This window comes from Peromyscus californicus, unplaced genomic scaffold, assembly GCF_007827085.1.
Source record: "Peromyscus californicus insignis strain IS unplaced genomic scaffold, ASM782708v3 Scaffold_14__1_contigs__length_90479793_seg_2, whole genome shotgun sequence".
In the NCBI taxonomy this organism is placed as follows: domain Eukaryota; kingdom Metazoa; phylum Chordata; class Mammalia; order Rodentia; family Cricetidae; genus Peromyscus; species Peromyscus californicus.
Genome location: NW_026294436.1, coordinates 77,156,444 through 77,175,372, shown reverse-complemented (window position 1 = coordinate 77,175,372; position 18,929 = coordinate 77,156,444). Strand labels below are relative to the sequence as shown.

General features: G+C 45.0%; 1 protein-coding gene across 2 annotated transcripts in view; it reads right to left on the bottom strand.

Annotated features, from left to right (window-relative positions):
• Kcnh1 (potassium voltage-gated channel subfamily H member 1) overlaps positions 1 to 18,929 on the bottom strand; it is a 322,774-nt gene that overhangs the window by 277,690 nt on the left and 26,155 nt on the right. For both annotated transcript variants that reach the window (XM_052738048.1, XM_052738049.1), the window contains exons 2-4: positions 17,678 to 17,801; positions 12,624 to 12,730; positions 3,333 to 3,461 (exon numbers count right to left, since the gene is read on the bottom strand). In XM_052738048.1, coding sequence (XP_052594008.1) covers positions 3,333 to 3,461; positions 12,624 to 12,730; positions 17,678 to 17,801 — 360 coding nt within the window. The remainder of the gene's footprint in view (positions 1 to 3,332; positions 3,462 to 12,623; positions 12,731 to 17,677; positions 17,802 to 18,929) is intronic.

Sequence of the window (18,929 nt, the reverse complement as noted above, 5' to 3'; positions counted from 1 at the left end):
CTCTGGAGTTCCCCCTTTGGTCAGGCTCACTTCCGACTGTAAGGTTCAACACACAGTGAGTCTGCACCTTTGCCACAAGTTTCAAGGAAAGAAGAGGGTGACTCAAGTTTCGTGAGCAATGCAGAGGTGAAGGTCAAAGGTCAAAGCCTCGCACTCCTCTCCCCACACACTCAGCCTCTCAGCTTAGAAGAGGAAAGCAAAAGCCATACTGCCTGCCCTCCATAAAAGAAGTAAAGAGATAAAGACCCATCGGCCGAGCGTGATGCATCCTCATCTTAGCCTCACTATAGCCCACCCACCCGCTACCAGACAGAAACCCCTGCTGACTCTCAGTCCCTGCTCAGTGACATGCATGTGGCACTTTATTAGTCAAGGGGATAGCAGAGTGAAATGGAAGTGGGAGCTGAGAGTGAAGAGGGGCTGAGGAGGCATCCCAGAGCCCAGCTTCAGCGCCCGGGCTCCACACCAGAATGGTCAACTCTCTAATATCCAGTTGTTGGCCTTTTGTTGAGTTAGCTGTTCAGAGAAAAGATGTTAGACACAGGCAGGCTTCCTCAACCACTCTCCGGATATACCCACACCACCCAGGCACTCAAAACGTGAAGCACAGGATCAAAGCCAAGTAATTTGAAACACGATTTGAACACACGTGAGTTAAAAAAGCTAATCAGATAGTAGGAACACCCCGAGGCTATTGGGGAGTTTTCTGCATGTTATTGCGTTCTTGCTTCCATTCTAGCTCATGCTGAATTCTAAACAGGCCCAGGGAGATGCTGACGGTGGTACTGAACTGTGAACCCCGCAGGATCAGTTGAAAATAACCAAGAGTATATCCAGAAAGCAAGGGCAAGCCAGAGCAATCCAGCCACATGCCAGCACTTTTCCCATCTGAATCAGATCACACCAATTCCCAGGCCTTTCCATCATAAAAGGACAAATATAAAATCTGACTTTGTCCTGAGCATATCACCGTGCTACCACAGTGGGCCAGGAAAGCAGAAGCATCACCCAGCATTGGACTTAGAAAGTCATGTCTTTGAGGTGGCATTAAGCTGGGATCCCTACCAGTATTCTCGTATTGAAAGCTAATGTGTGTGAGCATGTAGATGTATTTATACATATATGTGTACATGTATATACACATGTATGTGTATATGTGTACATATGTATATGCATATGTACATGCATGTGTGTATATGTATGCAAGTATGTTTCTGCATATGCACAGGTGTCTATATGTAAATATGTGTTATATATATATGTGTGTGTGTGTGTGTTCTAAGTTATCTACAAATAGCCACATGTTATTCATGTTATTTCATTGACAATAAGAATTAATACACAACAAGAAGTTACTTTGGCTAATAGGAAATAGTTAAGAGGGAGGGAGAGGTGGGCAGGGAGGGAGGGAGGGAGAGAGTGCACCGAGATTCTCATCAGCAACAAGATGCACCGTGGGGGCAGGTCAGGCTAAGTAAGTGGAGCACATGATTCTTGGAAAATAAACCCAAACAAGCCTCACACTATCGCTCTGATTCATCACTTCTTTCAGGTTTTGTGAGAATCAAGTAGATACTTATGAGCCAGATAAGAAACACACTCAGAAGGCTATGCCTTTCCTACAATAATAATAATCATCACATACCACTAGATCACAGCAGAAAACATTTGACATGACCAAACCACGTTATTTTAAATTTTCAAATAAACACTTGAAAAATAATTGTCAAAATAGCTGAATTCCCTTAAAACATCACTTTTGCGTTTGTTAGGTTAAAAGAAGCAAACAGCCTTTCTAAGCCTTTCACCATACACTATCTGCTACTCTAAGGAATCTTCAAATCAAAACTAGAAACAAGGCAGTGAGATGTCTGAAAGGAGAGGAAGACTCCAGAAAGGGAGACACTGCGGGGTCTTAACCAGGAGTCTGTCTGCAACTGACTCTGTGAACTGCACACCCTGGAGAAGGGTGGCACACGCCGGTGCACACAGCGCTGAGATCTGAACTCCATAAATGTGTCTAAATGTGACGCTATTTTAAACACCCTCAGAGACACAGACCAGGGCACATACTGGTGCCTCTTACCACCCCCCCATGACACTCATTTAACAGTCTTTGTCACATCCAGGGTGACATGCCCCAGCCTGCCTCTCCCCTGGACTCCACTGGCATTTCTCAGCTGCAGCCCAGGGATCCTCAACAGCACAGCTCTGGAGCAGAAAGCCAACCACAGAGCCAGGTAGCCTGGCAACACGAAACAGCTGCTGGGTTCTTGGTTAACTGAGTGCAAACCGAAGGAGAGGGGGTGAAAGAAGTACTCTGATACCCTGTGATCTCAGACTCCAACCTGCCATCTCCTTTCCAAAGCCTCCACTGTTATCCAAACAATGCACACCTACAATCTGACTAAAATCTAAGGCCATGCAGCTGATCAAAGACCCCTACAGAAATGTTGCTCGAGTCCCTGGCCTCACTAATGCCACATTTGAAATCAATTAACCAGCCACAGACTCAATGCGACCAGACACACATAAGTCACATTATGGGGTTCATACATGGGATTCAGAGCTTGGTGCTGGGTGTATGAGTATATCTAACTTTTTCCTAATTGTGTGATGGTTCAAATGAATGAATTCAGCGCATATTTTGGTTTCAAAACCATGGCAAACACACAATCCTTTACCAACATCTCGGTTTTCCTGGCATCTCCCCTTTCAGGTTCATCATTGTCTGATTTCTAGTTTTAATCTGAAGAGGCTGCAACAATCTACAAGTCAGACCCAAAGACATATACATGGACGTCATAAACATGGCCATGCTTATGCATGTGGGTGACCTTGAAAACCTGTCAAGAGCAATAGGTTAGTGGGAAAGCGATTGCCTAGCATGCACAAGGCCACACGTTTAATCTCCAGTAGGGGAGGGATGGAGGGAAAAGGGAAGGACACCTGGAAGTGTCCTAGTCAGATGTGCCTGGTTGCTTCCTGTCATCAAACTGTAACTGTGAAAGAGTTAATTTCTAAATGCTTTACCAAACAACATTTTCTGTCTCTCTCTTCCCCAAGCACACTGCAGAATAACATAATACCCGACACAAACTAAGATTTAAGTCTTGATCTCTGCACAAGATTGCCTTGGCAACCTCAAAATCAAGAGTCACAGGACAAAAAAAAACACATAAATGTACTTGCACAGGGGGAAAAAAAACGTATAAATGTACTTGCACAGGAAAAAACATATAAATGTACTTGCACAGAGGAAAAAACGTATAAATGTACTTGCACAGAGGAAAAAACGTATAAATGTACTTGCACAAGCCAGAATTACGAACCTTTGCACGAGTCGTCCTCAATGGGCTGCTTGAAGGCTGTTATGTCACTGAATGTGCACAGGAACAGAACCACTTTATCCTGTTCATTCCGGATGGGAGCGATCTTCACAAAAAACCACACGGGTGTCCCTGAAAGGAACATCAAAAGGGTGGTCACCTGTTTGCTATCCTCATCTGAGGTCCTGGAGAATCAAGGACTTGGGAGTGAACAGATACAAATACTAATTCACTGTTACTTCAGGCACGGGCATATCTCACAGTCTCTTTTTTCTTGCTGGGATGAAAACTTACAGAGTGACCACACAGCAGGGACTTTCTTATTGTCACAGAGTCTGAAATCTCATCAAACAGAAAGCAGCTTGAAAATCTCACCAGCACTCATGGAAGAAACTTAAGTACAGAGAACTAAAGACTTCTGAGAGCTCAGGGTAAGAGTAAAAAGTGCAGGCCGAGGTGGATACTGCCAACCACAGACAGACTCTGTCCCTGGCTGAAGAGTCCCACTGTCCACATGCAGCCTGTGAAACTATCATCCTGTGCACATGCTTGAGCAAGCATGGGCCAAAAGCTGAATTTGTGTAAGTATGAATAACCCTAAAATGTATAAGCAGTCAGAAAACAGATCAAATGAAAATATGTCACCCCTAAATCTTGGTTACCGAAATACACATCCATGGTTAATGCTCATCTTCCTCCCCTCTGCATAATTTTAACTGTCAGATCTGGGATGCTCTGAGAAAGCCAGTGGATTATAATGCCACCCTAAGAAAAGCACACTTTGAAAGAAAATCCACAGTTCAGAAGAACAGCATTTCAAAACCAAGAAAAAAAACATGACCTTGGAATTGTCCACTGTTTTTGGAAGGTTTCGGTACCTGCATTTTCGGGGGCCTCTGCAGAACCTGTGGGACCTGAAACCTTCTGCACCAAAGCAAGCAAAAATAAACCGGAAAGAGTGCAGCAGCACCAAGCCACATCTGGCCGTAGTCTAGCCGACAACACAGAGCAAACAGGCCAGGAAAACACCTTCTCTTGGCTGCAAAGAAACCAGATGGGAGGAGCCACACCCATGTGGGGACCAGGAGCCTCACCTCCCATCCTCCTAGCCCCACTTCCTACAGGGCTCCAGTCCTCAGAGCCTCCTCCCCTGCCCTGCAGGAAGCAGCTGGGCCCGATGCCTCAGGGCACATTCAGTAGGGCTGCACTGCCTGTTTATATCCCAACTGCCAAGTCTTGTGAGAACCCACTCCTCTGAGGTCTTGAGAACCACCGCACCCATCATGTTGGGGAGCCTCTGTCCCTTCTCCAGAGCTCTGGCTCATCAAGAACTCCCTACATTTCAGCAGCGCCATCTGTATAAGCTGCATGCCTCTCTCTGCCCAGTTCCGCTCACTGTCATTTCGAGAAATAAATGCTCCCTGATTAAACACATATCATTCTGATCATTTCCTTTCTGTCTAAATAGATAGCTGGTATCAAAAGTTCATATTGCCATAGAGTTCATCTTGAGGTGGTCCCCAGGGCTAGTAAGGAGGCAGGAACCTCCTGTTCCTGGTGTGCAGCTTCCTTTGGAGGGACATCTTTCCATGTGACCCCCAAGGCCTTTCCTCGTGGGCTGGTAATTCAGGAGACAAGAACTCTGCTCCATTCTGCTCCCCTGCTTTAAAAATGGTGGGAGGAAATGCAAAGGCCAGAGTGACGGCTGATGGGAGGAGAGGCCTAGGATTCTCGGGTGCTCCCCATGGCAGGTGGATAAGTCTGTGTGTTGCAGGGTCACTTTTAGAAAACTTTCCCACAGATACAAACCATACCCTCAGGATTAGCTTTCTCAGTCATAACAGTGACATTTTCATCTCTATCTCTTGATTCCTATATCTCAGTTGTTCTGATAATGGACAAGGAATTGTCCCCCTACCAAAAATAAAAAACATTAATAACTGAGGACTAGTTCCTTAAATAGCTCATAGTCCAGTCTATGGACAGGAGTCTCGACCTACTTTCTCTGTCTTACTACCCTGCGTGCCCATCCAGTGGCCTGTTCTGTACCAGGTAGTCATTGCTGGTAGATGTGTCAAAGACATCAATTCTGCGGCAGTGTCTTCCCAGACACTCAGGCCTTCCTCCATCCCAAACTATCACTAAGAAAGCAAGTGGAACAGATCAACTTTCCACGCCTGGAAATACTCCAGCAAGAATGGGAGTCCTCCAGTACAGACCAGAGATTTCAACCCATCCTCCTCACAGCAAAGCATTTACATCTAGTTCAGTGGTGCTCAATCCTCCTAATGCCGAGACCCTTTGACACAGTTAGTTCCTCAGGTTGTGGTGGCCCACAACCACAAAAGTATTTCGTTGCTACTTCATAACTGTAATTTTGTTACTGTTATGAATTGTAAATACCTGATATGCAGGATATCTGATATGCAACCCCCAAAGGGGCCATGACCCACAGGTTGAGAACCACTGACCTAGTGAGCCATCTTTCAGACTCTAAATAGATGAAAGAATTGCTTCAAGTGAACATGAACATTCTAGAGTCTGGACCCCCACCATCCAATCTCACATCTCCCTCTCTGGAGGTCCTAAGGAGAGTCAGGACCCTTTTGGCTCTTGGATTGATCTTCCTGCTGGCAGAGGTCAGAGCAGACAAACTCCAGAGGTCTCAGAACCCAGAACTGCAGCAAGACTATTCCATCATGATTCAGGCTAGCGATGAGCCCAGATATGCACATACAGAAAAGAGTAAGCGTGTGATGCCCCGTTCTGTGTCTGAGGAAGGTGGATGTACAAACCTAGGAAGGTAGTACCTGACAGAGTGGCTGATGGGGAGGCAGCTGCTGTTGCTGGGAGAGGGGTCCATTCGCAGCCAAAAATGGTCAATAGGAGGTAAGTTCCAGGTCAGACACCTTTCTCTATTCACTCTGATCCTCATCCCTAAGGAAGTCATATCCCCTACCACTTAGCCTGCCCTTGGCACATCCTCAACTCTGGTAGCCAGGAAACAAGACACAAGGCTTGGATGTATGAGAGATGTCTGAGCCTCCATCACTCTTCCTTAAGGCCCGCCCCCAGGTACTCTATATAACCAGACCTCTGGGCATCAGATCATGTTAAACAACAGCAGAACAGACCAACCTATGTTGGCCAGCTCTTGGGAAGGGTTCCATCATGCTGGCCATGCTGCTAGGTCCAGAAACGGGACTTAGGAAAAGCAGCCTGGCCCAGGAACAGACCATTTGGTCTGGGGTTAACTTCAACTAAGACAAATGCTGAATGCAGAAATGTGAGGCGGCATGGGGCAGGGGGAGTGGCCTCCCCAAGCCCAAGTCTCAATCCTTTCTCTCTTAACTATGAGCCCTGGTCATGGCAACTTAGTTTCCCTCAACATCAATTACCCACACACAAAACAGGGATAACTAACTTTCCAAGGATCAGGTAAAAATGAACATACGTAATGCATGGGTGTTCAGAGCCACCACTTCCCTTTCCTTCTTCCTTTCCAATTCTTCTTCTCACGCCTGAAATCCCCTGGGGCTGTTTCAAGGACTTAAAAGAAAATGTATCTCAAAGTGTTTGAGGAAACTCGCCCTGTTCTGAGGTGAGAGGGCCTTAACCACGGGAGGGGGGGGGGCTAGAAAAATCAATGCTTAGGACTCCACATAGTTAAAGAACATAGAATAAAACCTAAGTAATTGGAGAGTGGAGCTGCTTGTAGATAAGACAGTACAACCGGGTAAGAAGTCAGACCTCCTGCTTAATGTATAAATAAAATGCGATTTCTGTCAGAGTCACGGTGGGGCTTGGTGTGCTTTTCTTAAGAGCTTGATAAATTGGATTTCAACTCAAATAGAAAAATAAAGGTGGCCTTAGGGGACAAAAGATAGCGACAGTGACTACCTACTGTAATAATTAAGCATCACTGGCACTGTTTGCAAGACAAACAACTATGAAAACATCATCCTTTACTGAGTACTTGCAATGAGCCAGGCTCTGACAGGATACAGTTTATACCTCACAGTGCTGTGAGGGGGGATAGCTACCGTAACTTTAACCCTGTAGTAAGCATGGAAAGCTTCACAGTGCTGTGAGGGGGGATAGCTACTGTAACTTTAACCCTGTAGTAAGCATGGAAAGCTTCACAGTGCTGTGAGGGGGGATAGCTACTGTAACTTTAACCCTGTAGTAAGCATGGAAAGCCCAAGAGAGTGGGTGCTGCACCCACTCACACAGCAGAAGATCAAGAAGACAGAAACACACAGGCAGATATGAGGATTTACTGTATAAAGAAAAGGGTGGAGCTGCAGAGAGGGCTCAGGAGAGAAGCCTATACAAATGTGAGCATCTGAATTCAATCGCCACAACCCATCTGAAAGAGTTGGCCATAGTGGTTCACATATGTAATCCAAGCACTGGAGAAGCAGAGGCAGGAAACTCTCAAGGGCTCCCTGACCAGCCAGTCTGCTCAAGAAGCTGTAGGCCAATGAGAGACCCTGTCTCAAAATACAAGGTGGATGACTCCGAAAGAATGACATGGAGATTGTCCCTTGGCCTGCACACACACGCGCGCACACACACACACACACACACACACACACACACACACACATTCATACTCACATGCATGCAAGTACACACACAAATAAGCAAGCATGTGCACACAAGTGCACACATACACCAGCACACACATGAACACACAGAAACAAAAGAAGAAAAGGGAATTTCAAATCAAGAAGAACTGAACTATTTAATAAACAATACTGTGACAATTCAATGAGCAATACATAAAATCAGTTTAAATACTAACCTCACATAATATATAAAAAATATTCCAAATTGTTTAATATTCTAAAGAATATTTTAACGCAACTATTTGGAGTAGAAAATGAAGAGTACTTTTATTACTTGGATGAGGAAAAAAGTTCCTGAAAACCTTCTATAAAACTCAGAAATAGCCGGGCGGTGGTGGCGCACGCCTTTAATCCCAGCACTCGGGAGGCAGAGCCAGGTGGATCTCTGTGAGTTCGAGGCCAGCCTGGGCTACCAAGTGAGTTCCAGGAAAAGGCGCAAAGCTACACAGAGAAACCCTGTCTCGAAAAACAAAAAAACAAAAAAAAACAAAAAAAAACTCAGAAACATGAAAAAAAACAGATGAAAAAAAATTCACATCTGCCAGACATTGTGGTGCATACCTTTAAACCCAGCACTCTAGGGACAGAAGTAGGCAGATTTCTGTGAATTTGAGGTTAGCCTGGTCTACAGGGTGAGATTCAGTCCCTCTGGAGCTACACAGTGAGATCCTGTCTCCAAAATTTTTTTCATTTCTATGTGTTTTTTTTTTAAGTTCCTAAACATAAAAGAGAATTTTAATATGGAAAACAGCCCTCAATGTGTGTTTGATTTGAGATTGATAGCCACAACACATCAGCAGCTCTTTCACAGAATAAAGAAAAGATGAGCCATTTAGAAAATGGACAAAATATGACTGTCTCAGGACTTATGTTTGTCTCCACCCATTCCTGAAAGGCAGAAGCTGTGTCTCCTGTGAGGGTCTCAGCTCAGCTACTGTCAGGGCTGAGCTGCCTGTGGGAACCAACAGCCCCTTGGCCAGTAGCTCCTTCTGCAAGCACTGGCCCAGTGGTACTGCTGCAGGACACCTGTCCCTGGGCATCTCTAACTGCACAGCTGCTCCAAGCTCAGAGACGCAGCTACCAACCATCCTCAAATATGGAGTCATACACACACTGTGGGGTGGCAGGTGCGGGGTGAGCAGACACTGGCCAGAGTTGCATGGCTTTTACTCAGAGGTAAGGTTTCTTGATTTTCTTGTTTGAAAAATGAGGAAATTAATAGGCCAGCATAAGAGTGAGCACATAATATTTGCTGAATTAGCTCATTCAACAATAATTACCATTATTGCAAGAAAACCGCACAGCCTCCTGAGTATGCAGTGACATGACAAAAGATACAGCACTCTAGGGATGCCAGGTTTTCCGACCAACCAACAGATGGAAAAGCATCAGAATAACCCATCTCCCAACATACAAAACCCCACACACGCCCCCAACCACCCCACTGAAGCCTTTTGCTACTCACCCTCAGCTCCCCAAAAGGGTGGACAAAAAGCTGGTGCATGTAGTCAAAGTTTTCTCCGGTCCTGCCTGACCCCACAGTCCCGCAGCCACTTATAAAACAATCACTCAGAGGCTTAATATTAATTGCAAACTGTATGGTCTATGGCGAAGAATTCTTGCTAGCTAGCTGTTTCATCTTAAATCAACCTATTTCTATTAATCTATATGTTGCCACATGGCCATGGCATTACCCGTCTGCTGACATCTTGTTGGCAGGCTCATATCTCTCTGCCTCTGCCTTTCTTCCTTCCTGTCTCTCTCCTTGGATTTCCCACCTGGCTCTTATCCTGCCTTTCCATAGGCCAAAGCAGCTTATTTATTAACCAGTGGGAACAACATATATTCACAGTGTACAGAAAGACATCCCCCAGCAGGTGCCTATGAGTAGAAGATCCCCATAAACACTAACATGTGAGAAAGAGAAAGAAAAGTCACAATGCTCCGAGGAGCTTGTCCACCTGGCTTGGAGGGTAAAGAGCTTGCCAAGCAAATATGAAGACTGGAGTTCAGGTCCCAGAACTCACACAAAGCACTTTTACCCCAGCACTCAGGAGACAGAGACAGGGAATCCCCAGAGCAATCTGAGCCCCTATTTCAGCAAACAAAGTGTCGAACAAGGGGGACACCAAACATCAGCTTCTGGTCTCCATGAGCACATGCATGTACACACACACACACACACACACACACACACACACACACACACACACCCATACACACTACACATGCAGGCATGTACACACATACATGCTCAAAAACATTAAAAGGCTTATAAATACCAGTGGGAAAATCGCTAGAATTAAACAGAATAGAAAGACCTAGAATCTGAACATGTAACATTAAAAAGGTGATTTTAATGAATAGAGGGGTGGTCTGAATGAAAATAGCCCCATAAACTCATAGGGAGTAGCATTATTGGGGGAGCAGCCTTGTTGGAGGAAGTGTGTCACTGGGGGGTGGGCTTTGAGGTCTCAGAAGCTCAAGCCAGGCCTACTGGCTCACTCATTCTTCCTGCTGCCTACAGATCCAGATGTAGCCCTCTCAGCTACCTCTCCAGCACTGTGTCTGCCTGCATGCCACCATGCTTCCCGCCATGATGATAATGGACTAAATCTGTGAACTGTAACCCAGCCCCAATTAAATGCTTTCCTTTGTAAGAGCTGCCATAGTCACGGTGTCTCTTCACAGCAATAAGACCCTGAGAAGGACAGATGGGAAGAAAAGCAATTCAGTCTCACTGGTGCTAACAATAGAGCCAACACTGTTAGCGCAGGTGTAGGTGAGCCAGTCCCAAAACTGTGACCATGGGAGAGCTGTCCCTATTTCCCAACCGGTGGACCAACCCTACCACTGCCCAGGCCCAAAACCCAGGTTGTGACTTGGCCCACCCCAACATCCACCCCATCTATGATCTGCTGGAGCATGTGAAGGGACCTGACCTGCAGACCCAAAGCTGCAGGATCTCCAAAACACAGGGCAGTATTGGGATGTCCCAGAAGAGTCCTAGGGGCCCAGCATCAAACATGTAGTGGAGACCAGGGGCCTCGAACCAGACCAACGACTCTTTGCAATGAACACTTGCAAGTAGAGATGTATGGACAAAGAGGTATATGGTGTGACTTGGGTCATACTGCAATTTCCATTACGAGATTTTTAATTTCTTCCCTTTTTTTATGTTTCTCATTTTCCCTTCCTTTTTTTTTTCTCTTGAATTTTGTTTTATTGGGGAGGGGGATGCAGGGGTGGAGGGTGGATGCAAAGGGATGAGGGATGAATGGGATCAAGATACATGATGTGAAAAACACATAGAATAAATAAATAAAAGTGAAATCACTTAACAATTTAAACTTTGTCTCCTTTTCTTTCCCTTTTCTTTCAAACGTGTAGTTGAATTTGGACAAGCTGAATGCATAGTCTAATGAGGCTTTAAAACTGAAGCAAACAGAAAAGCAAGGCATTCTTTATGTGATAAGCCTACCAATTAGTGTTCTGTACCTTGGGGCAAGTCACACTGTTCAGTACATAAAGGCTCCAGTGTAGAAAACCACAACCTTTACTCTATTAGCTCAGGGCACATGTGCAGCCCATGCCTCCTCCATAAGAAGACTGCTGTGGGCATGCTCCTGGTCAGAGCTGTGGCCTGGAAGGACCAGCCTAGAGCCCCTTGAAATCCTTTGCCTCATTCCTCCTGCTAACAGAGGGGTAGAAAGGGGAGCTACCACTAAGCTAGCGTGAGGACAAGCTGCAGGAACAGTGCTGTTGAATTTGCTCATGACCAGAGCGACATCTGCATGACCACCAATGGAACAGTCCCCTCATTTGCCTGACCCAGCATTCCACACTGACAGGAAAGAGCCCCAGCTTCTTCCAGATACCCTTTGCTTTCCAAAGCCAACTGTCAATCACTGCACCTGGAATACCACCACCTACACACACACCCTAGTGCCCCATCTGAGCCACTCCTGAAATGTTATTGAACCAATAACCAACCAACCCTACGGTTGTAAAAAGCAGGATTGTGTGTATGCATGTTTACCTGTGTGTATATACATGTGTGTAGGTGCACACGTGTGTACACAGGTGTGAAGCAGATCAGAGGGTGACATGAGGTATCTTCCTCAATCGAAGAATAGAATTATTTATAAACAAAGTAGTTCTTAGAAACAGAACCAGGGGCCTGGGAGTATAGCTCAGCTGGTAGAATGCCTGCCTGGCACACACGGATCTCTGGGTTTGATCTATAGCACAACTCCCCAACGGAACCAAGGAGTCCTGCCCTGTCGCATGCTCCACCTTCCTCGCTTCCTGGGGTAGCTCACTCTGCCAAGCAAGACGCCTCCTAAGAGAAAAACAAGTTCTACACTTGAGCATGGCTACGGACTTCATTACACACTTGGTGGAAGTAACTGTGGCCAAAACAAAGGCAAATGCGCCATGCCCTGCTGTTAGCGCTGCCTCGGGGTCAACAGGAGAACTGGCGCCTTCCACCAGCAATTCATAAATGAACCAAGAGGAAAAACTCTAACTCAGGGGGAAAACAGATGAAGTCTTAATTGTTAGTGACACACAATTACTTCCGGTACCTAGATGATGGGAAAGAGGAAAAACCACTCTCCACTCTCAGCACACAGAAGGAGAGCTGCAGTTGTCTGATACTCACTGTTCTTCTTGTACATCAGGATTTCAAAGGAATTCATTTCGTAGTTCTCAAAGGTCTGGCGCACCTTCTCTATCGTGTCCTTGTCGGTCAGCTCTCCATACATAAAACTGAAAGTCAACCCAAAAGCTCATTAGCAACTCAGCAAGTATTCCTTTGTCTGCAAGCGCATGTTCAATATCTGTTCCACACCAAGCACTGAACACACACACATTGTAGTGATATATTGTGTCCCCCAATATATTGTGCACCCTAATAAAGCTTATCTGAGGATCAGGAAAAAGCCAGCCACTATAGTAAACATAGAAGTTAGGCTATGTTAGCACACACCTTTAATCCCAGCACTAACCATAGAGGTCTGGAGGTCTGCACAGACAGACAGGAAGTGATGTAGCTGGGCAGAGAGAGGAAGTGAGATGCAGAACAGACAGGCACATAGGCATGGGTATACAGGAACTAGGTCTCTTTGGCTGAGGATTTCCAAGTGGTAAGAACGTGGCTGGCTTCTTTCTGTTTTTCTGATCTCTCAGATTTTACCCCAATGTCTGGCTCTGGGTTTTGTTTATTAATAAGACCGTTTAGCAATTCGTCCTATAATACACACATAAATACACATACATACATGCACACACAAACATTCACAAACACACACATATATGCATACACACATGCAAACACATACACATAATATAAACACACATGAACACACACATACACATATAAACACACATGTACACAAAGTGAAAATATTAATTGAATTGAAGTAAAGACTTGTTGATTTGACTGTGTTGTTTTTTTTTAAAAAAAGCCTCCATTTTTCCATTTTTGCCCCTAAAAACTAAGCCTCTAATGGCAGACATACATGGGAAATCAGTAGATCCAGAAATAGAAGAATGAGTGCCTTATCACACCAGGCCCTCTGTTTCATGGGGAAGGCTCCTGGCATGTGATAATTACAATTGTGAACGGTCATTCCAGAACCTGGGTGTGCGTCAGTTTCGTGACTGACTACAAACAGTCATAGACAACATGGAGATGGTAGACGGGACTACGGATTCTCGGCTATGAAGGTAATGGACATTTTAGCCTATAACTAGCAGGAGGGCATGGGAGGGGTTCAAGCAGAGGAGAAGAGTCCTTGGTGCTGATTTTCTGATTCTGGTGTGTCTTTGTCATTCTATCTATGTTCCTGCTAGCCACTGAGAGGTGTAGCCGACTGTGTGCACTTTGACGTTCATGTAGTGCTTTAGGCTCTGGAACTGTACTTACAACCTAGATGCCAGGAAAATGGAAAAGGGAGCTGGGAAACATCTCTACAAAGAAGAACCGATCAAGACTAAATCATGCCGACCTGGGATCAAGATGGCTTCTTTCTCATTTTCCTGGACCAGCGACCTTCATTAAAGGAAGTGCTGCTACCCAAGCTGCAGCCTCCTCACAGGCAAGCAGAACCCGCATCTGGGTCCCCACAGATGAGGTGCAGAGTTACATTCATTTGTATGAGGCTCACAGACTTCTCCAAGCTGTAGCTCACTAGTAGGTGAACATTTCCTTTACTGGACATTAGAACGCAAATGTCTAGTGTGCAGAAATAAGAAAAAGATCAGGCCTGATCCACCAGGAATGCAGTGGGAATGGACAGGAGGGGAGTTCTTGGATGTTACACCTGAATAAATTGCTTAGAAATGTAGAAAAGTTGGCCAAGTCATCAAGGGAATGCCTCCGTTGTCCTACAGGCATTGCAGCCAATAAGGAAAAGGGGGAACACCGCTCTGGCCATGTAAAAAGTGAAGCTAACTCTTGAGGTGTGTCAGCTGTGAATCTGCAGATGGAGATGGACAGAAAACAGCACACAGAGAATGCAGGACATCCACGAACACTAGACACATGATTTCCAAATCTGTAACAGTAAGAAAGGTCAAACTGTCCACTTATCAGGCTCAACACTCTAGAATTTAACAAAATTCAAATATTGTCTAAACATTTAACAGTTTGCCAACAGTTGTGTGGCTGATCTAATACATGAAAACACAAGGCAGGGCAGACATCTCCACACTCCATGATGAGTTTGCTTCTTAATTTAGATGATGGTTCCACTCCATGAATACACCACAGAAGACGGGTTGGGGGTATCCAGAGGCTGTGCTGAGCCAAGATGAGGCAGGACTTCAGAGGGATGCCTGGCAGAGTCCAGGTTGCATGCCAGCCAGCACCTTGAAAACAGCTTTTCTAAGATCCAGGCTCAAGGGCACTGAGGTATTTGTATCAAACACACAGCTGTGCACATAACAGAGAAAATGACACAGGATGGCTTCTCCTCTAAAGAATTCTGGCTGAGGAAAAGATCTATGAATGAGGCCTTACCTTGGAATTACTCCCTATAAAATGTTCATAAAGTTTTAAAAATTTGGGCTGGGGATGTAACTCAGTTGGTAGAGTATTTGCTTGCCTAACAAGCACAAGGCCCTGGGTTCAATTCCCAGACTGGCATAAACAGGGCATACTGGCAAACACTCTATGTAACCTCAGCACTTGGGAGTCTGAGGCAAGTGTACCAGAAGCTCAAAGGTCATCTTTGGCTATCTTAGCAAGTTTGAGGCCAGCCTGAGCTACTTGGCTGTCCTGATTTAATTAACTAATTAAAAATTTTGTAATGTAATCATCAAAAGCTGCATTTTTATTTACATTAAATTGTTTAATTTTCTAAAATTTACATTAATTCTATTTAAACCTCATAAACTTTGGAGTTCACATCTGTGGTGGTTTGAAAAAAAATGGCCCCCAAAGGGAATGGCACTATTAGGAGGTGTGGCCTTGTTGGAGAAAGTGTGTCACTGTGGGGGTGGTCTTGGAGGTCTCTTTTGCTCAAGCTTCCCTCATTGTGACAGTCAGTTGACTTCCTGTTGCCTGCAAGATGTAGTAGTATTCTCAGCTCTAGCACCACATCTGCCTGCACACCACCATGCTCCTCATCGTGCTCATTATGGACTGAACCTCTAAAATTGTAAACAAGCCACCCTCAATTAAATGTTTTCTTTATAAGAATTCCTATGGTCATGGTGTCTCTTCACAGCAATAAAAAACCCAACTAAGACAGAAGTTGGTACCAGGGACTGGGGTATTGCTATTATAGGCCTGACCATTTGTTCCTTTGGAGGAATTTAGACTTTGGTGCTTTGGGTTTGGAAACCAGTGGAATGCTTTAAGCACTGCTTGATGGGCCACACTAGTAGGAGCATGGAAGACAGTGGTGCTAGGAGTTATCTGAACTGTGGGGGGCTCACTCAAAAGGTTTCAGAGAACTTTAGTATGTTGCCTAGAGATTGTTCTTGTGATATTTTGGTGAAGGAAGTGGCTGCATTTCGTCCTTGTCCAAAGAGTCTGCTTGAGGCTAGAGTGAAAAGTTTTGGATTAATTACATTTGGCAGAAGAAATCTCAAAACAGCCAAGTGTAGACTCTGTCATGTGGTTACTAGTGTTAACTCTAATGAAGATTTATAATGAAAGGAGCAAGCTGAGCAAGGAGAAATATTTGAGGAAAAAAGAAGCACCAGGAAGTGTAACGGGAGCTAAGTCCTGTGTTCAAGGAGATAAACAGATTAAGAAATGGAATAAAGGGAGTGGTGACCTCAGGGTAAGATCTCACCCAGCTAAGTTTCCAACTTGTGGAAAGGAATTAAAGAAAAGTTTAGAGCCGGGTGTGCTGGTGCACGCCTTTAATCCCAGCATTGGAAAGGCAGGGGCTCGTGGATCTCTGAGTCTGAGACCAGCCTAGTCTAAAGAGAAAGAATACAGAAAGCTGGTGAAGATGTAATTAAACGGGGGGGGGGGGGGGGGGGGGGTCATGTTCCAGCCCCAGTAAGCAGCAGAACTGGACAGCTTCGGCCACATGGTTCTGACTTTAGAGTTAAGGATAGAAGAAACAGGTTATAGAAGTTACCTCCGTGCCAAAGGATAGCCACTGAAGCCAAGCATGTGTCAGGGAAGCATGAGTCCTGAATGGAGGACTAATAGAGAGGCCTTCGTGTGAAGCTGTGAAGATGAAGCCTGGATTGCTTTGGAGAACCCAAGATGTTAGAGATGTCAGAGTCATGGGATACCTGCTGAGGAGAGCTGCTAACAGGGAGTGGAATCAGCCCACGAGAAAAGTGTGTTGTAGTCAGCAAAGCTAAAAGGAGTTGGAGATCTGAAGAGCATTTTGACATCAGACACGGATATGCAGTTTGGAGTTTGCCCAGCTCGTTTTGGGTCTTGCTTTGGCCCAGCATTTCCTCACTATGTTCCCTTCCCTGTGTTTTGGAATAGTAATGTATATCCTGTGCCATTATATGTTGGAAGTATGTGATATGATTTTTGATTTTGATTTTTATAGGTGATTACAGTTAAGGGATTGCCATGTGTCTCAGAAGAGACTTTGGACTTTGAAATATTGTTGAGACTGTGATAGACTATGGGGACTTTCAAAGTTGGACTGAATGCATTTTTTGTATTATGATATGGCTATAAGCCTTTGGGGGCCAGGGAGTGGTGGTTTGAAAGAAAATGGCCCCTAAATGGAGTGACACTATTAGGAGGTGTGGTCTTGGAGGAAGTGTGTTACTGTGAGGGGCAGGCTTTAAAATCTCTTTTTCTCAAGCTTCCCTCAGTGTAACAATCAGTGGACTTCCAGTTGCCTGCAAGATGTAGCCATCTCCATGTCTGCCTGCATGCTGCCATGCTCCCCATCATGATGATAATGGACTGAACCTCTGAAACTGTAATTGGGCCACCCTCAATTAAATGTTTTCTTTATAGGAGTTGCCGTGGTCATGGTGTCTCTTCACAGCAATAGAAACCCTAACTGAGACATCATATAGATTTTTCTGTTTTCCATTCCCCATCTTACTGACTGCTGATTTGTCGGTTTTAGGAACTGTGTTCTACATCTCCATTGGTTTTCCCAGCACATGCACAAACTACAGGAGCCATGGCAATAAACTTTCACCAGAAACAAAGACCAATCTTCCTGTTTCCCAGAAACACCCTCCGCACTCCCCAGAGAGCTGCACTCACAGTACCTGCAGGCGCTGCTTTTTTGCATCACTTCCGCCCGGTGGTAGCCAGAGAGCTTGCAGAATCCATCATTGCTGTACACAATAGGCCAGTCCACTATCTGGGCATTCCCCAACACAAAATTAGTATCTGTTTCAAAAGAAAAAGAAAGAGCACATGAGGCAAGACATTAGTCCACATGAGTAATGTCAGTAGTTCTACGCTTCTAGGTACAGTCTCTCAAACAGAACCACATTCCCAGGAGGAATGGGGAGAACTGAGAATTATGAATGTAAATGCTAACCAAGGTCAGTGTATCCTAGGAAAGGAAGTGTGTTCAGCCACCAACCCGGGAACCTACAGGAGTCTGTTGAGTTCCTCTGAGACAGGGTCAAGCCCCAATTTTTCATCCCTCTGGATGCACAACCATAATACAAAGCAGAAGAGTCAGAGCAGTTTCTTCTGAGCTCTGTGTGGCACCTTGGCCTTATTCTCTTGGCCAAAAGGCACAGATCGGCTTTACTGGCCCTGACTAGCCTTGGCCATTCTACAAGGCCTTTCTATGGAAGCAAGGGAAGTGGGTAGCGCACCACCTCATGGGACACACAGGAAAAACCTCATGAGGACAGTGGCAGACCCTCCTCTTGAGACTGCTGTAGAGAGCAGTCAAGGGGCTCTCACCACAGAACCTCCTCTGAGTCAGAAATCCTGCAGTCACAGAGACGCATGCCAATGGCCAGCCTCCCTCTCACTTGGGAGCCAGGGTTTTGGGAGGCAGACATGCAGGCTGGCTGAGTTGTCTTTTCATGGTTCTAATGTTTTGAAAAATCAAGTTATCATCAGTACCTTTTGTGCTCAGAAAATCAAGTGTCCCTCTTTTGATCTCAGTAATTTAAATTAAGCAAATAAAATAGGAGTCTTTGATGTAACCATTATTTTATCCTGGCTCCCTCCTCTCCACATATTCCCACTCACCTCACCCCCTAAAAGAAATACATACATACTCTTTTCTGTTATAAATTGGAGAGTATTTATATGTCATAAGTGTGCATACATATAGTGAAATAATGGCTCTTTCAAACGGGGAGGCTAATTTGTTCTAGAATAGCATTTCTATGCTTATGTGTGCATCAGTGAGTTACTATGAAACACAGTCAATCCCTAATTTTCCATATCACTGAATGCACACCAATAATACAAAGCAAGTTCATTAAGTGTGTATGTACCTGTCTGTGTGCACATGTGTGCATGAGTATATGTGTGCATGTAGTGGATATG